This window comes from Haemaphysalis longicornis, unplaced genomic scaffold (assembly GCF_048455015.1).
Source record: "Haemaphysalis longicornis isolate Haplotype H1 unplaced genomic scaffold, Haemaphysalis longicornis Haplotype H1 scaffold_2, whole genome shotgun sequence".
In the NCBI taxonomy this organism is placed as follows: domain Eukaryota; kingdom Metazoa; phylum Arthropoda; class Arachnida; order Ixodida; family Ixodidae; genus Haemaphysalis; species Haemaphysalis longicornis.
Genome location: NW_027526295.1, coordinates 120,623,601 through 120,649,001, shown reverse-complemented (window position 1 = coordinate 120,649,001; position 25,401 = coordinate 120,623,601). Strand labels below are relative to the sequence as shown.

The 25,401-nt window shown below is 46.8% G+C and overlaps 2 protein-coding genes across 2 annotated transcripts in view; one reads left to right on the top strand and one right to left on the bottom strand.

Annotated features, from left to right (window-relative positions):
- The window catches only part of LOC144169166 (uncharacterized), a 577,944-nt gene that overhangs the window by 21,419 nt on the left and 531,124 nt on the right, over nucleotides 1-25,401 (top strand). The window lies entirely within an intron of this gene.
- LOC144167346 (domesticated amidase effector 2-like) lies at nucleotides 1,033-8,801 on the bottom strand. Its single transcript, XM_077696638.1, has 3 exons — nucleotides 8,626-8,801; nucleotides 1,858-2,135; nucleotides 1,033-1,167 (listed from the first exon to the last, which is right to left on the bottom strand). The coding sequence occupies exons 1-3, from the start codon at nucleotides 8,678-8,680 to the stop codon at nucleotides 1,060-1,062; spliced, it is 441 nt and encodes a 146-aa protein (XP_077552764.1). The 5' UTR covers nucleotides 8,681-8,801; the 3' UTR covers nucleotides 1,033-1,059.

Genomic DNA, 25,401 nt, shown 5'->3' with positions numbered 1-25,401 from the left:
GATGTTCTTTTTGGCTGTCAGCCTCGGAAATGAGATTCTTTTCAGAGGTATGTAGAAGTCACTTCTCCATTTATACAAAGAGCGCAATGTACTGGATCACATTCAACACTGCCCGTGTTCAGTAGTGTTGAAGAGGCATGGTGGTCGGCCTCTGTGACGGACAGTTCGAGTAAGCGGTTTTGACGCAAATGGTTTTAGGTAAAGCCACCAAATTACTTAACTTTTTTAGCAAGTACCCTGTTATCTCTCCAGAAAAATATTTGCCACATTTATCAGCATTGTTTGTGTCAACAGGGGCGCTTCGGTATGCTATTGTAGGTTTAGGTCTGAACGGAGACTCCTTAAATCGTTATATAATCTCTTTAAATTGCTTAGAAATATCAGGATGTGTGCACATATAGAACTGGTATACTTCTCTTCTGAAAGCGTGTGACAACTTCTGACCAGCCCATTTCGCTGTAGAGAAATCGTAACAGTTGGTTTCGAGGCGTCCAACAATTTAACACCGCCGGCATGGTACAAGTTAACCATTTCTTAAATGCGACTGGTAAGTAGCATGAACGGGATAAAACAGTTTCAAAAGGAGGCCACAACAAACGTTTTTGAACCTGTATTGTTGCACATACTACATGATATTTTCAAAAGAGCAAAAATGACACATTTTCCAATATTTGCAAATAATTCGACAAATATCTTGACAGCGTAGTGATGCGACCTAAATATGCTATCATGATAAAAAAATCTCTTTCGATTAGGCTATGAATACTGCGACAACGTTTTTATTCGAAGGACTGAAAAGCTTTTATTTCTTATTTCGTCGGTAAGGCATCGTTAAGTGATTTTTCTCAGACTAGCTGGTAAGAACACTTCACGGATTCACAAGAGGCAATCTTCGCTGATTTTATGTTATTTGGAAGCGCACTTAACTGATTCTTTACCTATGCAATAATTACTCAGACACACATTTTGTTCAATGCCATTGAGACTACAGGTTTAATTTATTCAGAAAAGCTCTCTGCGACTGGGCCGTACTTTTCGAAACGCAATCAATCTGTGGTTTCACAAGGTGATGACGTAGTAGTTACTCGCATTATTTGCCGGGTGACTGCCATCGTTGAAGCGGAAGTGGGTCCGACCAATTCGCTTGTTGATGTTCTGATCGTAAACCTGGAATGCAAAATTTTCTAAGTTACTGATACTGACACAAGATACTGACACAAAAACACACTTAGGTAATGATGCAAACCTCACTTTGTTGTATGCTTGAATTTAACAATGGTACAGTTACAGTAACCCTATTTGTAACGTAATCTTATAGCATTATGTATTTCATTAAATATAACTCAACAGTTAGATGGTCAGGTGCTTTCAGATTCTTTTTTTTCAAAGTCGCACGCAAATGTAAAAAGCCAATAAAACTGAATCCTCCAGGCTGTAACGCGACGCGTGTGGTGACGGCCTAGTTTACTGTGGCAGTGATTACCCGGACGCCTGTTACTTACCACACGAACTCAAAGAGGTCATGATATCTAAAATAAGTCACGGCAGTCACATTTCTGGATAATTCACAACACGTTAAAACTGCAACTGTTGCCCAGTTTTGTCGTCAGTCCAGAGTTGGTTTTGTACGGTTACAGCTGTCGAGGATATCCAGCAAAGCAACTGTCAGTATCGATTAACGTATGTGCTGTATACCTTCAATCCGTGTCGTGCCTCTTGTACGCTAGACAAGTGAACACAACTCGCGCGCTCACAAGAGCAGCTGTACAATATTTATATTTACGAAGCCGCTCTCGTGATGATACACAACCGCCAGTTTGCACTGCAAAGGATGGATATAAACGTCTCAATACTCACCCAAATCCCGTTTTCGCTACAGGTGTGGAAAATCGCAGCATGCCCATCTCTTCTGGGCGGTGGAGGGTACCTTCCGTTATAAAACGTGGCTATTGCAGTAAACGGCTGAATCCCGCAGTTCTCTTCAACACGCACGCCGGGCCGCCAGGCTTGAGTAGTGTAGTTTTTCAGGTCTGTGCAATTCTCCTTCACGAGAGCCGTGCACTCGTATTTGTCTTCACCAAAAGTCCACTCCCCCACGTGGTTGGTCATGTTGACACAACCGAAGGCGTCGCTTTCTGTAGAAATGAATAAGCAAATGTTAAAATTTGGCGAATAGTTATAAAATGCATATTTTTTATCGTAGTAAACTCTCGCAACAAGTGCGGAATAGGGCTTTCGGGGCCCGGATACAAAAAAAAATGTTCTGGGAAACAGTTACGTCTTCTTACTTGTTCTGAGTCCTTGGACTCGGAAGGCTTGGAAACACTTGTTACCAACTGCTTGACTGCGACATCGTATACGCATCGCCTTCTTCGCTTTCGTTTGTTTGTCTTTTCGAAGGAGTTACTCAAACGAGCTCATTTACTGCTATACTGTGTACGCGCCTGTTTCTTCGCTTTTTATCCTAGTCTTACGTTGCGGAGTACGTCAGCAAGCAGAGTGGCCTGGCACACGCCACACGTTCCCTAGCCCTTCGGTTCTTGCGACAGGTGCGCACCTATTCTACTCACGTGCTCCCACCTTCAGGTGTAACACGGCATAAAGTATATGCTAGAACTTTGTTCTGTAAATTTTTTGAAGCCTGCACGATAGGTTAAGCGCCAGTCACAACTGGAGGCAGGAAAACCGACAGGTAATTGGCACACTAACAACTGAGCTTTATTGGCTCCGAAAGCGACTACAAAGGCACGAAAAAACACCATGAAATACTAGTTTCACCATGTGTGAAAGCGATTACAGCTGCTGTACCCCCCTTACTAATCGTCCAGATAATCCACCTCGCTCGAAAGAAGATCAACTGAAGGCTTGCGGCCACATCGGTCCCCTTCTTTTTTATGACGTAGGCCTCGAACACTTCCCGTTCTCCTTTTCTGCGGTATGAATGAAGCACTCGTATCCTATCGAACGCTGGAACGCAGCCCCTTCGCTTGCATTTAGCCTTACAGTGAAGTGCCAGATTGCTCCCTGTTCCCGTCTTCAACGTCGCCGCATGTTCACACAACCGGTCGTTGAGGCCACAAACCGGTAAAAAACGTAGTGGCATGCTTCATGCCAGTACGTTTGCAATCTGGCGCTTCACTGTAAGGCTGAATGCAAGCCAAGGGGCTGTGTGCCAGCGTGCGATAGACTTGAGTGCTGCATTCATACCGCAAAAAAGAGAATGAGAAGTGTTCGAGGCCTACGTCATAAAATGATGTGGGACCGATGTGTCAGCCAGCCTTCAGTTGATCTTCTTTCGAGCGAGGTGGATTATCTAGACGATTAGTACGGAGGGTCTGCAGCTGTAATCGCTTTCACACGTTGTGCAACTAGTATTAAATGGTGTTTATTCCAGTCTTTGTAATCGCTTTTGGAGCAAAGAAAGCTCAGTCATTTGTGCGCCCCTTTCCTGTCTGCTTACCTTCCTCTAGTAGTGTCTGGCGCTTAACCTGTTCCCATGATGAAGTACCAACTATCTCGCATCGACACAGTAATTAAGCCCTTCAAAGATCTATCCCGATTACGGGCCAATTACCTAGCTAGAATGGGCTACTAATGAAGGACCAACAACAGCTTTTGTTGTACCTCTGAGTACTTGCGTACATAGCGCATTGGTTGCACGTTCGGCTGCTACTGTTCAGGTCTCGGGTTCAAATTCCATCAGATCGGACATCTGTTTACCCAGCGAAAACTCGCTTACTCCACGTACAAGCCCAAAAAACGCCTCGTTGCGAGAATTTCACGCCTAATGCAGCCAAGGTGTACTGCGCAACCAACGCCACTTTCGGTTCCGCAGTAACAGCGTCAAATTCATGGCTCGTTCTTTCCATGGAGAGTGGTGCAGACAGTAGGACAGGGAGAAGGGTAAGGACGCGCGAATAAGAAATGGATACAAGGAGGAGCTGGATGAATCCAGCACAGTAAATAAAAACAAACCAGATCGGGAGTTCCAGTGGGGGAATCTTCCGTAAATCATCCACCAGTACAACGTTTACTCCGTGCTGCGCAGTGTATGAAGCAGGATACTCCTACACACTCTGTAGACCAAGTGACGGTGTGAAAATATGAAGTAACATAGCATTGCTCTGACCGAAAACAGAGTTAGGCACATAACCTGCAATAAAACTCCGGAGTGGGAGTCATGCCGGTATATGCTCCGTCTAGGAGCTGGGTTAACAAAACAGCGTCTCGCGAGAGCTCGACGCAAATGAGAAGACCGTAGTCAAAATGGTCGCTAGTCCCGGTGGACGTGCAGTGAGACTGCGAGCTTTGATATAGAAAATGGCTTGGCGTGAATTTCCGAAAAGTGACTGCCGTGCTGCTTTTAAGGCATACAATAAAGGGATGTACCAGCAAGATCAACCAACACTGCTCCCGAAGCTGTGTGTGGTGCACGCATTCGCAGGACGGTGATTAAATGTTTTGATATGTGCGTGCGGAAGCACGAGCAGGATACCTCAAATGCCGCTCGGAACAACAACCAGCGTAGGCCTCGTGGCCGTATAAAAGTATCGTGCGGTGCAAGCAACCAATCTCCCTACACAGCGAAGTGTGTGCCAAAAACAGTAGGCAGGCTTCCTGGCCTACACTTCGCACTTCGGTGAGTGCATACTCGATGTAATCAGGTGACGCCGTGATGTTTTTCAACGCCTGGAATTTGAATTTTGATTGAAAGTTGCAACCGCCGCGGACTTTGACGCAGGTGTCGTGGCGTGAAAGTGAACGTGGCTATGTGCGGCTGCAATTATTTCCTAAAACCACCCCACTTAATGTCCTAATTTTTCACAAATTAATATCCCAGTCGCTACAGTTTGCTTCAAACTAGAGAAAAGCCAGTCAAAAAGAATCTCGTATTTTGTGCGACAGCCACATCGTTTGCAGTGTTGCGTTTACATGTTTTTTTTTCTAAACAGCACATGATTGTACAATGTAGCTATACAACTTTATTTTTATCTGTTTTCTTGAACTGAAGATCCCCCCCCCCCATCTCTATAAACCCGAGTTTCCAGCGCCAGAAAAGCTCTAAATGTACCGTAAACACGCCGCGAATGTCCTGCTTCAAGCAGACGTCGCCCTCTTCGCCACCCGTCAAGCGGGGAGAAAATCGCCCCATGGTTTTCTGGGAACGTTCACGAACGTCGTACTAGGAACATATTCCCACATAGCAATTCACCCGGCAGCAAAGACACGTGCACTTTAAGCAGGTTTCTGCGCGCTTTGCCTTGTTGTCATGTTATTTGCATTCTTTTTGTTCCATTTTTTTCTTGTTTTCAGCCATCGTGATATTTTTAGATTTTAAAAGCAAAGCTTGCTATGTCTTCCAGCCAACGGTTTAGTCGTGGCGTTAACACAAGAAACTCCCAACCAGGCTTAGTAAAAACTATGGCACCGCCATGGATAGAACCTGCGCCCGAAGAGAAGCGGAGCCAGAGACAGTCATCTTAGCGACTAGCTACGCCCACACGTGGAGACGGGGGAGACGGACGCTGGTTTTGATTCAGCAGCTGATGAGGGGGAGGCTGCTTTTGGTAGGCGACACATGAAACAAGAGTGATGGGGCGGCAGTGAGAGAGATGATGCAATAGCCGTGCGCGCCGCCCTCCTTCTCACCCTTTCAAAGAAGTTCTTTTCTGCTTTCTTTCTGCAGACGTACGGCCCGGCTAGAGCGTGGCGGATGGCTGATGCTGCTGGGCTCGGGACGCCGGCCCCGTGAATCCCAGGCAACGGCTGGCAGAATCTCTGGACTCACGCTTTTTAGATCCACATGTGTGAATTCAAGTGACTTCGCATGGGCAATTGATGAGGGTTTTGTCTACAGCTTTGCGTTGGAACCAGCTTCATAGCGTGGATTGGAGCTAACTTTTTTTTTCATGTCAGAATGCCCTGCTTTTTTTTCGTTTTAGCGTTCTTGGGCATTTTGTGTGTTAAAGACATGGTATATGAATGACGTTGCTTTTACGTAGATCATTCGTTCTCCTGAGCCGAGTTGTCGCATTCTTATAAACTGTGTTACAAAGATGGTATTAATGGTACTCTCTAAACATGGGGCTGATTTACCATTTCATTTCTGGTTTATTGAGCCACATGTATTAGTCACCTCACAGATCTAACTTCCGCTTTAATTCGTCTAGACGTTTTCTTTGGAATTTCCGCTAATGAATGAGGAGAATAGATGCATATGTTGTGGACTTTTTTTCCTTTTTTGGAGCTCCATAAAAAATTGGTTGGGGGTAGTTTCAACGTGCCAAAGCTGCTATGACTAAGGCGCGCCGTGATGGAGGGATTTTGACCACCTGGAGGTCGTTAGCGTGAGGGGAAATATCTTTGATTGATTGTAGAGTTTAACGATCCGACGCAACGCAGGCGATGAATCGCGCCGTAGTGGAGAACTCCGGATTAATTTTGACCATCTAGGGATCTTTAACGTGCGCTGAAATCTCGTACACACGGGCATTTTTGCTTTTTGTTTCCATCAAAAAAGCAGCCGACGCGGCCGCCAGGAGATATAGCCGCGCGGGCATTTTTATTCTTCACATCCATCAGAAAACCAGCCGCCGTGGCCAGCATCGAACAATGATCCTCGGCTTCAGTAGTACAACCCCACTGAGCGGCTGGTAACTGCACATATTTCTGACATACTCCATGTGCGTTTCAGTAATTTATTCACGAGGATGGCTTGGTGGGCTAGTTGGTGTAGTATCATAAAGGGTTGACAGCGCATAAACACGACGACACAAGGAAGAGAAGACAGGACAAGCGCTGACGAGGATGTCTTGGTGGGCTAGTTGGTGTAGCATCATAAAGGGTTGACAGCGCATAAACACGACGACACAGGGAAGAGAAGACAGGACAAGCGCTGATTGACAGCGCATAAACACGACGACACAAGGAAGAGAAGACAGAAGGCGCTTGTCCTGTCTTCTCTTCCTTGTGTCGTCGTGTTTATGCGCTGTCAACACTTTATCAGTAATTGATGTTTGGTTTGAGTTTGGTGTGACTTATTTCTCGATGTTATTTGTCTCTATTTATTTACTTGTTCCACTGGTATATTCGAGTATACAGTGATTTATGTTTGAACGCGAATATTTTGTTCTACTCTGAAGTTAGCGCGTTACTGTCTATTGTCAAGGAGAATAAATAAATGCCTCTTTTGTTCTTTGCAAGTCTTGATACTGTCCTGCTCAGGGGGTTTCTTATGTACACAAAATACTTGTCTAGACGCTCGAAACACCCTTATGAGTGCGGAGCGTACACGAATAAACATTTGTACATCACACAGAACAGTGGACATCAGCAGCGATGTGCCGCGCCTGCGCAGTTGGCACAGTGGCGCTGCTCTGGCACGTTGCTGTGAGCGCTGGTGTTTATCAGTGTGCGCGAATGCTGAAGCACAGAGGCTCGAATATTTACATTATACGCGCCCAAGCACTCTGTACAGATGGCTGGATAACGGAGCTGTAACTGATTGCAACATCGGCATGACGGTGGCCAGCTCGTTCCTGTTCCTTCTAGCGATGTCGTTACTCCCTGATCTTCGGTGGTATGTGTGACGCGACGCGCGGCCTACCCATTTCAAAGTAACGTGGAGACGCTGTTTGCCATCACTGCGTTGACGCTGCTCCGCATGCACAGCCTCACCCCTGCTACCCGTCGTCAGAGCAGTGCTTCACTCAGTAGCTTGCTTTGCGCGCACTCGTCTCGGAAACAGAGACTGTTTTAGGCCCTCCTAAGCGTCGTTCCCGGTTTTCAGAATCGATAGATACGAGTGTCTAGCTACGCCATTCAAAAACCCAGTGAATTTCTCTGTCCTTTCTCCTAGCTCCTCTCCAACCCGGTTTCTTCGCGCACGCGCTTGAGGTCGCCCCGGAAGAGTTTACTGCGTACGTTGGACCACCGGAATGCTGTTTCGCCTAGCCTTATAAAGCTTTGCGTTAAAACACCAAACCCACCCAGGAATCATCACTGCCGAAAGTGTCACTGAATGAAAAAATTGGAGCCAAGGTTTTTATTCCGGAGAGAGCCAGAGAGAAATATATGTAGTTTTACGTAGGGGTGTTTATGCTACGTCTTCAAAAAATAATTTTGCTTCCAGAATAATTTTTGTAGAGACTGAAATCTAGGAACATATTTTGGAGTATATTTTCTTATTTTGTTTTTATAGAGCAATTATCTTTCTTAGATTTCAAATGTCTACACGAGCCACGAAAGGGTCTGAAGAGAAAAAAAACACGGCACCTCTTTGTCGGTTGCAAGGAACACTTGCTGAGAGTGATTTTGGGTTCAAGAGGGGCAAGAATTTAATTCGCCTTTCTGATAAAGATTGAATAAGCACGAAGGTAACTCTTACGCTTACAATGACATAATAACGAAGGTAACTGCACATTTTTAAGCTTTTTTCTCACCAGTATTGTTCTCGCAAATAATCGTAGGTTTTGGTTAATGCTGTTTACCTGCCAAGGATAAAAGTCTCGTCATGATTCAAACCATGCTGCATTTTTAACCTCATTGACATGCTTTCATCAAGAATCAAATGTAGGAGAACACGTTTTCGGGTAGAAATACTTTTGAAACATGAGTTTATCTTACCATGAACGATGCAGGGCACAATGACGAGGAGAATGCTTAGCACGATCGCCTTCATGGTGAATACTTCCCGAACTGGCGTGTACTCAGAACAGTTTCGATTGCCTTCGATAGATGCCACTGGCCATGAGTCGAATATTTATAACGAGAGAGACGCGGAACGTCTTGATGAGGAACATCTATGAGGATGTATGTCCAACTTAACGCGGCTTTTATCTCCTCCACAAAATTGGCCGAACTCTTTCCGCCACAAATATCGCGCAGGAACTAAGCAGAAATAGCGGCTCACTTTGCCCGTCATTGCTTTGTTTCTCGAGCGCAATCATTTCCTGTGGAACGGGAAAACACAACGAGGAACGGCCATGGCGGGAAATACAGAACACAATTCACTACAGCCCGTTTTTTTTTTTCGACCGTCGGATAGACATTGGCACTGTTAAGAAGTTGTGATTGCATTGGGCCTAAATAGAGCACCAGGGCGTACTGGAATGATGTTTCGTTATAGCACATACCCATTGTACCTCTGGTTTTTTGTCGCCCATTTGTAACAATGCACAAACTCGTGTACCGATTATTAAACTGCACTTTCTATTACACAATGTTTGGTCGCTACTTGGTACTAACGAGAGCTAAGCTGTTTAAGTTGTAGAAGAAACCTCTCAAAAAGCGACGTGACTAAGCATTTTGTTGGTACAATTTTCAAATAGCAGGCAGACTTTGAATCTCTCTACCAAAATACTTAATTATCACTAATGTTTATGACAGATAAGTTATTTACAAGCAAATTAGTGTGCAGTCCAGGACTATCGAAGGGAAAAATAACACTTCTTTGCCTATTTGTTTTATTTTATCTTTAACAATTTTCTTTCCTGCTTTATTTTGGCAAATTTATGAGTTCATTTATTTCTTGCTTACTTATTTTATCTGTTTGTGTGTTCCATACAATACTGCATGCGAGCACCCTATTCGAGAATGACAAAGAATTTGGTCACAGATATACAAATATGAAATCAGTTTAATACAGACAGGCAGCTTCTGATGAGTTCTCGTAAGAAGTAGATGCTGGGTAATACGTGAAAATATTCAATATGACGAAATACGCAGCTATATTTAAATAACGGGGATACCGCGCACCTGGCGCTGAAAGGGAACAAAGGTGCTTGATAGCATCGGGTGACTATATAAAGTAGCTTTAAAGACCAGTGAGCTTGCAGCAGGGTATCAGGCGGCTATTCGTTTTGTAGGGTTCGCAGTCGCTGTTTTGCACAATGTTCCGCTGGCATTAAGAAACTAGTATACAGACCAATCATGCCGATGTCGTAACGACCAGTTCGTAGAACACAGAATAAATATTTGCTACTACTGGTATGGGCCTGCGTCTTCTCACTGCCACGACTGCGGCTTCGTGCTGCTGCTTGGAAAATGTAAGGGAGAGAACGGCGGCAGATTGTAATATTAGACCTGGCGCATCGTGCGTGAGTGCGCCATCACTCATTTTGACAAAAAAGGAGTTCAATGTCTACGCATGGCTTCAACACCCCGGCTATACCAGTGAGAGTGAGGTGGAGTGAAACAATGGTTTCAGATTTTATTTGTACGGGTTGTTGGATAAAACCATTCGGAAGTTACCGCTCTATTCTCTCCTCCTTCTCACAGTTCCCGTGTTTATTTCATAAGATTTTTATAAAAAAAAACTTGTCATAGACGATAAGTACAGATTTTGTCACACGAATACCTCAAGCAGTGGACATAAATGATAGCCAGGTCGAATCTAAACGCACAGCTTCAGCTGGTGAACCGAGCCTGCGTGGCCGTCATGTCCCAGGAACTCCTGGACCAGGCAGCCATTAACCGCGGGCGGCTTGGACCCAATGAAGTTCAATCCTCTTCATCCCCTTTTTATTGGTCGTCGGTTGTTTCGGTTATTACATATTTGCCCTACGTTTCCTATGTGCCCTAGAAAATTCAAAGTAAAATACAACACTGCGCATATTAGGATTTCTCCAGAGCGTAACTTTTCCTGCGCTATTTAGACGTATTGACGTGCGTCTGATTATGATTTGCTCGATTCAGTATTTTTCTCAACCCTTGTTCCGCGTGGAACGACTCCCGGGATGTCCTGTTCCGCATTGATATAGAGGGGTTTTCACGCGGGGTATTCCTTGGTCGTAAACAACGCCTTGCTCGGGCACCCCTGATTACCGTAGTCAAGCTTGATGCAAAATAGTAAAATCAGCAAAACCGAGTCTCAAAGTGCCTGATCGGTAGCCTATCCGAAATGCACACCCTAAAAACAGACCCTGCGTGACAATTTTCCAAGCGAAGCTTGTATTCGCTGACTTGTGCCGTCGGTGGTGGCGTACGCCCAGACGCCATGAGGCGAAGCCATGTTTATCTACGTGCTGTAATGACGACGACTACGATGCTGATAATGCCCTTGAAGTGGTTTGCACGCACCCACTCAGTGGGATGGCATGTCAGCTGTCCAACGTTATTCACGCGCTCATCGGGCGTAGCTGATGCTCGCGCTGTATCACGCCGCAATGGGAGCGAATCAGCGCCGTCGCTCGCATCACGCTACATTGCAGGTGCGGCCGCTCACTCTTTTCTGTAAGTTCACCTTGTAGCGTGGTATGGGTAGGCCGGGCGTGGTTCGGTCGGTGGAAGAGCGGGAAACTGTAAATAACGAAACGTTCCCAATATCGCAGCGATGTATTGTGTAATAACGTATACCCAACATTTGCAATCGGGTAAAGCTCGGCGAAATGAAAGGGTTCTGTTTTGGCCTACCGATGGTTTTGTGTTTTTACCTCGGTCATTGCGCTTTGAGTACGGCAGAAGTGTTATATTTTGGCGGACATTGCGTTTCAGTTTTGGTCGTTTTGCTTCTATAGAGGTCATGCGGGCACCCCTGTTCCCGGAAGTAAATCGCTCGTTAATTTTTTTCTGTTATGCTCTAACAAGCAAGTGCTACATTTTAGGACAAGTGTGAAATAAAATGATCATGTCGCGTGTGCATCGGTGCATTCACGACATAGCTGTTATTACCCAATGTGGGTATGTGCATGGACTGTGGCGCGTTGTAAAAACGGATGGCCGAAGACGATGGCGAAGACGAGTGAAACATTTTGTTAAACGAGAGGGCATGATGCCAAGGGGGAACAAGGATGAGGGGAAAATAGGAAGGTCACAGCTCGCACAATGAACACAGTTCTAGTCTTGGGGTCCAAATCACAAAAATAACACATTAAAGTGGCACGAAAATGCACAGTTCACACCTAAATGTACAGTGCACACTGTAGACAATGCGGTTCACACTGAAGAGAGTGCACGCTGCAGACAGTTTACATTGTATATAGAACGCAAAAGTCGACCAGGCAGTTACACCAATTTGTAGAGACCGTTTTCAGGGGCGTATTCCGTGATTGCTTCTGTGTGGCGGGATTGACACGCAACTGACTGACATGTTCCTGTTCAGTTGCACGGGGGGACCTACAGTTAAAAGGTGGGGTGATTACGGTCGAATAATGGACAAAGCCAGGTTAAGTGGTAAAGGTTTGGTGTGCCTTCTCGGCTGCTGTGGGGGCATAGGCCCAATTCAAGAGTGTGCGTGCTTGTGCTTTTGTCGCCAATTTGGTCACCTTCGATTCTCATTTGCGCTAACCGCACCAGGTAGGCGTGTCGCCTAATAAATCGCCCCTTCTTGTGTATGGCCAACTTGCGTCTCCAATTAGAAGGACGCAGCATCGGTGGAGGGTGCTTTCGATACTCAGGACACTCCCTAGCGTCAGCCCTGAAAAACCTCGGATCATCACGATTCATGTATATCGGTGCAGCCGTCGCCAGCTCGGTCTTACCCCGGAACGCGCCGCTGTTTATGAGTCCACACCAAGGCGTCAAAGCTCTGAGCCGGCGAAACAGTGCAGGCGCGCCTACTTTCGTAACGTTCAAGCAGCTCTGCGTCCTCACTTCGGTTCGCGATGAAGCCCAAGAAGACATTGAAGACGAGCTTGACCAGTTTGAGCGAGTCGCCACGTTCAACCAATGGAGCGCCGTTCAAGAACTCCAGAAAGTCTATTACTCATTCGAGGAAAGTGCAAGGACGTGGTTTGAGAACAACAAAGGAAGCCTGCGCACATGGGACGAGTTTTCTTGGCAGATCAAGGGGCTGAGATATTCGATGCCATTAACAATGTTATTGATTCGCACGGTCTTCGTTAGGACATGTGTCTAGCAGTGTGCACCAACGGTGCTAAAGTGATGGGAGGAAACGGTGCTGGTTTGTTGGGACTAACCAATAAGAGTGTTAACAGTGCCATAGCATTCACACATTGTATGCTTCATAGAGAGGCTTCGACATTAAACTATTTGAGCCCAGAGCTTTCGCGTGTAATGCGACATGTCGCCAAAGTCGCGAACAGTGTAAAGGCAAGGCCTAAGGCCAGTCGCCTGTTGAAGGTACTCTGCGAAGAGATTGGTGCGGAGAGCTAGCACTGCTTTTCAACGCTGAGTTGCGCCTGTTGTCGTGCGGAAAAATGCTCATAAGGGTGTTCGAGCTTAGAGAGCAGCCGAGTGTTCTTTTTTGGCAGAAGATTAGGCTCTCAGAGATCCTTTTGAGGACGCATCTTTGTTGACAAAGCGTGCGTATCTGTGGAATTTTTTTGAGCACCTGAACGAGCTTAGCAGCATGCAGGGGATGGGAACTAATACTGTATCTTCAGGGGACGAGGTTTCTCTAAAAGTCTTCTTTAGAGGCTTCGCTAAAAGTCTCCAAAGCTTGGTGAGCCGGGTAAAAAGGGACTATTCAACTTTCAAGCTTCTGAGTGAACTTGTATTCTTAGGGCACTATATGCAAGTGACAGAGTCACAATAATGCCTTATCTGAGGACATCAGACCGCCACCTCAAAGTCTACTTCCCAGAATCTGCTCCAGAGAGGGGCTTGTGCTCTTTAGAAGCTGACGTATATTGCTTTGCAGATGAACGTGTCGAAGTAGAAAATGAATTGATAGAGCTTCAAGAAAACTCAGCGATGAAGGCAAAGTTTCCCACTGCGAGCCTTGAGGTATTTTGGTTGGGAACTGAAGCCATCTCTTTTGCGAGGGATGAGTGTAAAGCTTCTGTTGCAGTTTTCTATAACGTGTGCATGCAATCAGGCTTTTTCCAGGCTTGCGTATCTAAAAAGCAAATGAAGAAACAGGTTCAATGTGGCCACAGTATGCAACTTGGTTTGTGTGACTGTGGTACGCGTTGATGAACTGTCGAAAATGAAATAATGGGACACATTTCGTAAATGTTATAAATTTAAGTTATCTATGTCCCTTCATGACATAGTCTTGCTCAGTCATAAATTGGGTGAAAATTGAAAATGACGCCACTAGGGTGTGGGGGGCTTCAATTTGAAAGTTTCGATTAGGGAAATCACATGGGACAAAAATGCGTTCTGGTGATATTGTCACGAAGTAAAAGATGACAGAGTCGTCTTCAAGGAAAAACAAGTTTATTGGAGCGAACTTTTCTCCCCTAACAACTCAAAAAATACACAGGCGGTGAAGAACCAGTCAACAAAGTGACTTGCGTAGGCGAGCGAGCGTCGTCGAGTCGAATACCCCTGCGCCTCCTCTGCGGCTCTTTATCTTTCGGTGCGTGTAGTTTTCGAACCGTCGATACACATCTAGAACATTGTAGATCCAAGAAGATTATTCTAGGCTGTTCACGTTAGTTCGGAACGCTCTCCCTGTCAGAAGAGATAACGTACATGCAGCATAGAAAGAAAGAATGGAATACGCGCTTCCCTTGGCACAGAGATAACACAGACCGTCGCAGCCGCGCAGTAAAAAGAAAACATAAATAAACAAACCCAATGCACGTTTGCGGCAATATTACGCAATAGTCATGGTTAGTCATTTAGTTAATAATTATTCAAAGTGATGCCGCTATGGCATGCGGGGTAAATAATAAAAAGTCTTGTCGAAGGGAATAACGCGGGACAAATGTAACAATACCTTCTGATTATTACCGTGGCATGATCTTGTTCTCTCATAGATTGGGTTAAAATTCAAAATAGCGCCACTAGGGTGTCAGATGTTCAGATGAGGGAAAGGACGTGGGATAAAAATACGGTATGGGTAAATTATGAGACAGGCAATCATTCATTGGGTAAACATAAATTGATGCCACTAGGATGCATGGGGTATCAAATTCTGGTTCTTGATGAGGGAAATCACGTAGGACAAATACAAAATTATTTCCTGGTTGTAATCATGACATAGTCACAGAGAGTCATAATTTTACTCCGGAATTGTTAGCACGGCATCTTGAAAGGGTGGTTGGTCCGAAACATTGCAGCTATCAAATTCCGCAAAGAAGCAAAACAGCTTGCTTACCTAACCATCCGTAAACATCCGCAAACACCTTAGCAACTAATGGGTTGATATATTTTGCAGTTCATAATGCGTCAGTTACGCCTATGAATGGTTGGCCTGGTCATTCATTACGTTCACATCCGCATCTGTGCCACCGTGCAGTTGCACGTACTATTACGGACTGATCGGCCGCCTCCTAATGCTTTTCTGCTACGTTAAGTAGAAGTCATTCAAATGAGCTTGCTCTACCAGATACGCATCAGCTATGGAATAGAAATTATACGTGGGAAACAAAAGGAAACACGCATGTCTTACACAGCAGACATTATGGTACTCCTTGATACTTTTACTTCGTTTTTTTTGTCGCCAAAGGGGCGTGGTGATGGTTTTGCTGCACATTCGATCCTCCCCAGTTGTAAACCCCATATCCGTTTTAAGATTGGTGTTGAGAAGCGCCAACCACACATTATCTACGCACCCATGTGGAGCGCACAGCACGCTTGAAACCATACAAGCTGTACCCATTGCTTCCCACAATTACACCTGTTTGCATAGCAGCGTTTGTATATCAAAGTTAAGGCTATTGCTTATGTTAAATAGCTATATCAAATATATAGTTCATGTTTTAATCGGCCGAAGCTGCCACTCGCCAATGAGGCTCACCCTCGTGGAAAGATATGGATAGATGTTGACTACATGCGTATCGCTAACGTGCGTTAATAGAGAGTTTTAGCTGACCGTTTTTGACGCTCCACTATACGCCAGACGTAGCGCTCAGCACAACCGTAGCGTCAGCAGCAGAAAGGCTTTTAGCTAAGCGATAACCGTATCTCCCTTGACGGGGAATGATTCGCGTGACTGGTCGTTTCGCGTGCGCGTGTAAACCAAAACTTCCTCCTAAAGGAAACAAAATAATTGGTATTTGGTCACCCAAACAGAGCAAAATACCGTGTTTCTTGCCCTCATTTAACCTTTTTTTGTGTAATGTAGTCGCTGTCATGATATAATTTTTCTAAATAACAAAAAATAGGTCGATATACTTTTTATAGCCAAGCCAAGGCTGTCTTTCTTGGCGCTGCATTAAAGCAGCCCCGCGCTTCGGTCGACGTTTTTCGCTACCGTTCCAAAGCTCGTTGAGGTGTGTGGCACCATTGCCTATTCGGAAGCGCTTTCGCGGCTTTGTCGATTATGTTTCAACTGAAGAAACGGAGTTTGCCGTAGCGCGCTCGCATCGCGGGGGCAGCCATGTTAAAATTCCGCACGGTAGCGTAAGCTGCCGCCACGGTCCGCTAAGAGGCCCCGGTTAGCGGAGCGGGGCCCCGCTCCGGTGTCGCCGGTAGCGCGCTAGCGCGCCACGCATGCGCAATGGCTCTCCCGCTTGCTATCGGAACGGAGCGGACCGTCAGAAACGGTCAGCTAAAACTCTAATATTTCTATGCACGGGCGTTCCTGTTTTTTGCCCCCATCAGAAAAGCACGTATGCACCCCGCTTGTGATAGAACCGGCCTTCTGGGGCCCAGCATCACACCGGATTAACCACTGCACTATCAAATAAAATAAAGGATTATTAATTTCATGATAGTGCATAAATACATTGGAGTAGTACAGAAAGAGGTCCCGAAGTGAAGCACTGGCGAGGGGACCAGTTAATATTGAATGTACGACAAGTGAATAAAATTAGCGGAGTAGCCCTATTACAATCGTGCAATTTACAAACAAATGTTCCAAACCGGCAGAAATACATCCAAACAACATTAGATTATACACTATTACGAAACAGCGTTTACGAACCCGCGCATTGTCGGAATAGTAATGGTCACAGAGTATGTAAAGCAATTTTCACACTATATATCAGCTACATTAACGTATTTTGATATCCAGTGTATTCTTAATAAACCGGTAAAACAAGAGCTTCTACCGATGTGTTTCATGGTGACGAAAACACCATACTCGGGCGCAAAAACACGATGGTCGCATTTGTAAGCCATTTCCAAACGCACATGTTGCAGTTCTAATGCGCCCCATTTTGTAGCAGCGGACGGCCTCAGCTATTTGAAATTCTACAGTCTACCCAGGAGGTTTTAGTCAGATATAACAACTAACTATGTCAGATTAGAACTGTAGCAGCCAGGTATTTCGCAACCGCAAGCGCCCGTCATGATCATCATCATGTGCAGCTTCAGTACCGGAGGCGCGTTACCTCGGCACACGAAACAAACCACACGCCAGAAAACACCGCTCTTCTGGGATGCAACCTAGGGGCACTCTCTGGTCCACGGGCCCATGTGGTCGTTCAGTTGCATATTCAGACATATGTAGGGGGTGCAGCCCTGCCAAATTTACTGCATGTAAAAGAAAGAAGGACAAAAGCACTCTGCGTGTTTCCGTAATTAAACAAGGCAAAAATTCTCCTGAAGTGCTCAGAGGTTGTCTGAAAGCATTCCAAGGGCACACAATGTTAGGCGACGGAACGTTGAACGTAACCCATTGCATGGCTGTGGGTAGGACCAAGAACTCTTTTAGAGACATTCACCGGAATTCGTTTCATTTCCCTCTGCGCTTTACAACAATTACAACCTTAACTATGCTGTAAATAAATGCAGGCAAAGATAACGATCTTTATTTTTTTTTCATCCTGCCTACGTGTCTATGTTTTAACCTTCGTATTAATGAAAACATTAGCGTGATAGAGCGAAAATGCATAACATTCTGGAGAGTTGGCGACGAATAGAGGTTAACTGATACAGGTTTTTTGTGTGACAATTTCCCATGAGCAGCCAAATTGGGATACTTTGTGGGCTAGTGGGGCTTGTGGTTTGTCGGAATATTTTTTACTCCTTGTCTTTTTCACCAATACTTCGAATTTACCCCATTATTACGAGTAACTTTGTCGCTTTACCAATCAGGCTTTCCTGTTGCGATTCATGACATTTCATTGCTGCTGCGGTGTGGTAGTATTTGCCAAAAAATGATTTCAAACGAACATTGTTAACATCCTTCAGCATACAAAGTTGGCGTACGGCAATGGGTCACCTCTGATTCGGGTGACATAGCCCCATGAATACTACGTACAGTAGTAATGCAAAAGTCTAAATACAACAATGTGGTTGTTAAATATATTTCTTCCTTCCAAGGATTCCCCTTTCGATAGATAACCGGAGCGAAGGTATACACGAAACACAACACCGCCTGCCATGTACAGAGCTCCGCGCTTCATTTCCCCAATAAAGTGGTGGTTTTTATGCCACAATTTGTAAATGTTTGATGAATTGACCAATGTAAACATTTTACGCAGTTCTGGTGGAGAGTAATGGCAGAGGGCAGATTACCCTAAGTAACTAACGTAAAATCTACGACGTACTCTTCGCCTGCGTGGGGCGCGCTGTGAGTAATACAGGCGCAAACCATATTTCGTTCGAGCTATTTATTGGCAAAACCGATATCGGGAGACGTGCAAAACACATTGGTACGTGTATTACCAACCGTTTCGTTGCTCATTGTGTGAAATTGCGGAGGGAAAGAACGGACACAGAATACAAAACACAGAACAATGCGCAATTGCAAACTCGAAAGTTCGTTCAGAGGACGGTAAGATATAGTCCAGGCGACCTCGATAACTGATTCACAAATACTAACAGTGCATAGAAGTAATACGTGCGTGGGACGTTCAGTTGTAAGTGGCTGCGCAAATTGATCTTTGCCGACGTAAAAGAACAGTTTTCGCTATCTTCATCCCTATCTTCCCCCTATGGCGATTCCCCAGCGTTGTTTTTGGTGGATGTCCGCACTTTTTTCAGACACTGCGAGCCGCGGTGTGCCGACAAAGCCACATTTTAAAGATGGCCTGGTCGAAAGCAGTAAGCGCGATTAATTCCTTTTAAGCACCAATTGAGGGTTTTTGAACATTACCATCTTTCAAAACGGTAGTCGCCAGTATGCAGTAGCATTTATTTGATTTAGTTGCACCCGATTACCTGCATGGAAACCACTATTTTACAGTCCCCATGAGCTTACGACACTACTCGGAAGTTTTAGTGATGAAGTGACTGGACATAACCATCTTACATTGAGGTCTTTGGATAAGGAAAATCCGCGCCCTCTGGACCTTTTCTTCACACCACAAATCTTTTTGCTCTACCCGTTTAGCATCTGTAGGGAGGCGTAGAAATCTAAATACTCCAAACTAGTTCTGATTAGCGGGGTTGCCGTTTTATTTGTCCCACGTGATTTACCTCATCTAGGCCTTTAATTTGTACCCCAAACACCCTAGCGGCATCTCCTTGACTTTTCTCCTAATTTTTGACTCACCATGTCTCACCATAATAAAAAAGCATTTTTTTTATTTGCCCCATGTTGTTCTCCTCATCGAGACTTTCAATTTGATACCACATACACCAAAACAGCAACACTTTGATTTATAGCCCAATATATTGTCACGCAGCAGTTGGAAGAAGACGATGAGGGCAGCTACGGCTATGTGCCGTTTGGGCTGAACTTTAGAAGAGGACGAAGGGCTTACAGCTACCGGTCTCTGTACTCTCTCGCTGGCATTGCTCAGCATTGTAATTTTCGTCAATACACTGCATTTGCGTGATTCTGCCTCGTAACATCTTGGTGGAGGTTGCGGGCTTTTCCCATTTACCACGGAACTCCGCAGCGGTCGTCAAATTCCGCCATTCAGGATGCCTAACAGCACCGACCCTGCTCCAGGCGCTGCCATTCCCCCCATCGTCGTGTCTCACCCTCGAGAACCTGGAATGTTTACCGGCAACGATGGAGTCGACGCTGATGAGTGGATCCGTATGTTCGAGCGGGTCAGCCGACTTAACAGGTGGGATCCCACAGTGATGTTGGCCAATGCTGCTTGTTGCCTGAAAGGCACAGCACTGACATGGTACGACACCAACGAAGAGACATTGACCAGCTGGGACGTCTTCAAGGAGAAGCTACGGGCAGCATTTGGAAACGCTCCTCACCATCAGCTTACCGCCAAGAACGACCTCGCGTCTCGTGCCCAGAGTTCAACCGAATCGTACAGCGCATATATTCACGACGTACTTGCTCTGTGTGTCAAGGTTGACCGGGCAATGCCTGAGGAAGAAAAGGTTGGGCACATCTTAAAAGGCATTGCGGACGACGCTTTCAATTTACTGGTTTTCAAGAACAGCTCAAACGTGGATGACATCATTGCAGAGTGCCGACGCTTCGAGCAAGCCAAAAGCCGCCGTATTGCCAAAAACTTCGTCCGCCTTCCGAATACGGCCGCTACTTCGTCCTGCGAGGATGTGCTGCTTCGCCCACGGGACGTCGCCCCACCCGCTCCACCTGAGACGCTCACCAGAATAATTCGTCGAGAAATTGAGGCCATGTCGCCAGCCCCGCTCACACCACCAAGCGGTGACAGCCCATCCATTTCTGTTATTCAAGCTGTCGTCCGCCAAGAAGTTGACAACTTGGGCCTTCACCCGGTTTGCGCCATGAATCGTCAGGACGTCTATCCGGTTCTGCAAAGCCCAGCACCCATCTATCATACCGCACCTCGTCGTTTCCGCAATCCCGCTGCCTGGCGGGCCCCTGACGACCGTCCTATTTGCTTTTGCTGCCACCTCATCAGACACGTTTCCCGCTACTGCCGCAATCGCCCTTACGATGCTGTCCGCACTTTGTATTCCAGGCGACCTGAGAATGCTCCCCGACGATTTTCACCCGATCGTGATACCAACAGCGCCGACGCCCCTGCTTCGTTCACCAGACTTAGCCGTTCGTCCTCGCCTCATCGTCGCCAGTCCCTGTCCCCCGAAGCTCGCCGTGCGACGTCACCGTCCCGCCCCGGCCGCCTCTTCCCGGAAAACTAGATCGTGCAGCTCTTAGAGGTGATGCTGCATCGACGACCCCGACCGAAAATCCTCTGCCCACTTTATCTGCACCTTGCAACCTTCTTGATGCCCTTGTTGATGGAGTTCCTGTCCAGGCGCTAATTGACACGGGCGCGAACATATCTGTGATAAGTGCGAACCTTTGCAGCCGACTCAAGAAAGTGCTCACTCCTGCCCCATCCCGTGTTCTTCGTGTTGCTGATGGAACTTCCCCTACCGTTGTCGGTATGTGTACCGCCCGCGTCACCATCACCGATCACCCAGTCGCCGCTTTGTTTACTGTTTTGCCCCACTGCCCCCATGACCTCATTCTGGGCCTTGATTTTCTTTCGGAACATTCTGCGCTTATCGACTGTTCGGAAGGCGCCATCAGCTTTGATCTACCTTGCCCCGAAAGTGTGCCCGAGGAAGTGCAATGTCGCTTACATTCGACGGAGTTCATTCGTCTCAGCCCGCGAGCTGCTACTAATGTCCTGCTTTCTACTTCGCCTCCTGTTCCCGATGGTGACTATTTCCTTGCCCCACAAACTGACGCTCTACTCAGCCGATACGTGGCCCTCCCGCACACAGTGGTGCGTGTTTGCAACAACCGCACTACTCTCCCTTTGCTTAATTTTGGCGCTTGTCCGCAAATTATTCCTGGTGGCATGACCATCGCGATGGCTCACCCATTGGACCAGTGTGACATCTTGACCCTACCTTCTGCCTCAACCGCATACGCTGCCGGTTCCTGTACCTCCCCTTCAGCGAAAAATGCCTTCAGAACAATGATTTCACCCGATCTCTCGCACGAGAATACTGCAGCCCTTTATCGCCTCCTGCTCTCTTACAGCGACATTTTTGACTTTGGCACTCGCCCTCTCGGCCAGACAAGTGTGGTCAAGCACCGTATTCACACGGGTGACGCCCGCCCTATCCACCGCAGGCCATACCGCGTATCCGCCACTGAACGTCGCATTATACAAGATGAAGTCGACAAAATGCTCGCTAAGGACATCATCGAGCCCTCTTCCAGCCCTTGGGCGTCACCGGTAGTACTGGTTAAAAAGAAGGACAATACGTGGAGATTTTGCGTCGATTACCGTCACCTGAACCACATAACGAAAAAGGACGTGTACCCTCTTCCCCGAATTGACGACGCCCTTGATTGCCTCCACGGAGCAAACTATTTTTCCTCCATCGACCTACGTTCCGGTTATTGGCAAATCGCCGTGGATGAAATGGACCGAGAAAAAACCGCCTTTATTACACCGGATGGTCTCTACCAATTTAAGGTAATGCCTTTCGGACTATGTAACGCGCCTGCCACGTTCGAAAGAATGATGGACGCTCTCCTTCACGGCCTTAAATGGACCACCTGCTTGTGCTTCCTCGACGACGTCATCGTTTTCTCTCCGACCTTTGAAACGCATTTAGAACGTTTATCCACGGTCCTGTATGTTTTCCGTCGCGCAGGTCTTCAACTGAATTCATCCAAATGCCGATTCGCCCAACGTCAACTTCAAATTCTCGGTCACGTCGTGGATGCTCGCGGCGTGCAGCCCGATCCCGCCAAAATACACGCAGTCAAAAACTTTCCCCAACCGCACACCGCAAAAGACGTCAGAAGCTTTCTTGGCCTATGCTCCTACTTCCGCCGGTTCATACAAAATTTCGCCCATATTGCCAGGCCTTTAACCGACCTCCTCAAGAAAGACGTTCCATTCACGTGGGAATCTGCACAAGCTGAAGCTTTTTCCACGCTTATTGATAGGCTTACTACCACTCCTATTCTAGCCCACTTTGACATTTCTGCTCCAACCGAACTACGCACTGACGCCAGTGGTCACGGCATAGGAGCGGTCTTAGTGCAGCACCAGTCTGGCGAAGTCCGCGTGATCGCCTACGCCAGCCGCATCCTTTCGGCCGCCGAGCGCAACTATTCCATAACCGAACGCGAGTGTCTCGCTCTCGTGTGGGCAGTGGCGAAGTTCCGCCCATATCTCTTTGGCCGTCCGTTTTCTGTGGTCACGGATCATCACGCCCTGTGCTGGCTGCAATCACTAAAAGATCCTACGGGCCGCCTTGGCCGCTGGGCTTTGCGTTTGCAAGAATACTCGTTTTCAGTCGTGTACAAATCGGGACGGTTGCACCGTGATGCCGACTGTTTATCGCGTTATCCCGTGGATACTCCAGACGTAGCCTGGAATGACACAGAAGCCTGTATTTTTTCCATCTCCGCACTGCTGCAAATCGGTGCGGAACAATACCGAGACCCCTTCCTCCGATCAATAATCGATCGCCTCCGTACAAATTGTCCTCATCGAACCTCCCGGAATTACGTACTGCAGGACGGCGTCTTATACCACCAGAACTTTCAAAACGATGGCCCAGACCTGTTGCCTGTCATACCTCCTCACTTGCGTTCCACCGTCCTTGAACAACTTCATGACCATCCACTTTCTGGTCACCTTGGCGTTACGCGCACATACGCTCGCGCACGCCGCCGTTTCTTTTGGCCTGGCTTGTACCGTTCGGTCAAGAAGTATGTTCAAGCTTGTGACCAGTGCCAACGGCGAAAGGTTCCCTGCAAATTGCCTGCTGGACTCCTTCAGCCCCTTCCTATCCCTCACGAACCCTTCGCCCGCGTCGGTCTCGACCTCCTGGGGCCTTTTCCTGCATCCACTTCTGGCAATAAGTGGGTTGCTGTTGCAACAGATTATGCAACACGCTACGCCATAACGCGGGCCCTACCTACAAGCTGCGCCACTGACGTCGCTGACTTCTTCCTTTACGACGTCATTCTGCATCATGGAGCACCTCGACAGCTCTTGACCGATCGGGGCCGCAATTTCCTCTCTAAAGTCATTGCCGACATTCTTCATTACTGTTCCACTAAGCATAAATTAACTACCGCTTACCACCCTCAAACGAACGGCCTCACGGAGCGCCTAAACAGCACGCTGCTCAACATGCTTTCTATGTACGTTTCCTCCGACCACCGGGATTGGGATGCCGCCTTGCCATTTGTAACCTTCGCCTACAATTCCTCCCGCCATGACACAGCTGGTTACTCCCTTTTCTACTTGCTCTTCGGCAGGGAACCCGCTTTACCCCTGGATACCCTTGTCTCTCCTGCCTCAGCTCCTCCTAGTCAGTACGTCAGCGACGCCATTGCACAGGCTGATCTCGCTCGTCAGATCGCTCGCACACGCCTCACTTCGTCACAAGCATCCCAGAAGTCCCTCTATGATCGCCACCACGTCGATGTCCAGTTCCATCCAGGTTCATTGGTGCTACTGTGGTCACCCCAGCGTCATGTAGGACTTTCGACCAAACTACTTTCTCCCTACACCGGCCCTTATCGCGTGTTGCGCCGCGTCACCGACGTTACGTACGAAATCACGCCGCACCCGCCCTCCTCTGCCCAGCCTCCCACGGACCTTGTTCACGTGGCCCGGCTCAAGCCTTACCACCCCAACACCTAAACGTTATGTCCCCAGACGCCGTGGCGGCGTCTTCCCGCCGGGGGGGTTGTGTCACGGAGCAGTTGGAAGAAGACGATGAGGGCAGCTACGGCTATGTGCCGTTTGGGCTGAACTTTAGAAGAGGACGAAGGGCTTACAGCTACCGGTCTCTGTACTCTCTCGCTGGCATTGCTCAGCATTGTAATTTTCGTCAATACACTGCATTTGCGTGATTCTGCCTCGTAACAATATGACTCACCATAACTCTGTAATGATTACGACACGGATGCATTCTTAATTTGACCAACGCTATTTCTCTAACCGAATTTATAATTTTATACCCCACACGCCTAAGCGGCATCACGACGAATTTCAGCATCACGATGAATGAATGATTATGACCAGAATGCAGTTTTTATTTTTCTACACAATTTCCCTCATTCAAATGGTCATTTTGACTCTCTCCGCGCTTTAGCGACACATCTTATCAAAATTTAAACCAATGTAGAACTCACCATGACAATGTCATGATTACGACCACGCAGCATTCTTTATTTCTTCGACGTTATTTCCCTAACAGAAAAGTTTAATTTGAAACGCCCACGATCAGCGGAACCACTATGAATTTCAGCACAACTTATGACGCCCAATGGCTATGTCGTGATTATGACCCAGAAGCGTTTTCATTTGTTTTACCTGATTTCCCTCATCGAGACCTTCAATTTAACGCAATGATGCCCTAGCGGCATTATTTTGAATTTTAACCTCATAGCACGCACCATTACTCTGTCAAGATAATAACCAGGAAGCAATTCTTTGTTTGTCTTAAGTGAATTCCCTCATCGAGACGTCCAAGGTGATGCCCCACACTCCTGGGTGGCATCATTTTGAATTTATACCCACTCTAGCACTCACCATGACAGTGTCATCATTATAACAAGGAAGCAATTTTTTACTAGTCCCAGGTGATTCCCCTCATCGACACCTTCAACGTGATACCCCACATGTCCTAGAGGCATCTTAATGAGTTTTAACACACTCTTGACTCACCAGTAAGGTGTTATTGTTGGGATGAGAAGGCAACATTTTTTCT

Coding starts and splice junctions, on each gene's coding strand:
- LOC144167346 (XM_077696638.1), bottom strand. CDS start 8,680: ATGAAGGCGATCGTGCTAAGCATTCTCCTCGTCATTGTGCCCTGCATC. Junction 2,136..8,625: donor TGTGCCCTGCATCGTTCATG/GTAAGATAAACT, acceptor TCATTTCTACAG/AAAGCGACGCCTTCGGTTGT. Junction 1,168..1,857: donor GTAGCGAAAACGGGATTTGG/GTGAGTATTGAG, acceptor TTTGCATTCCAG/GTTTACGATCAGAACATCAA.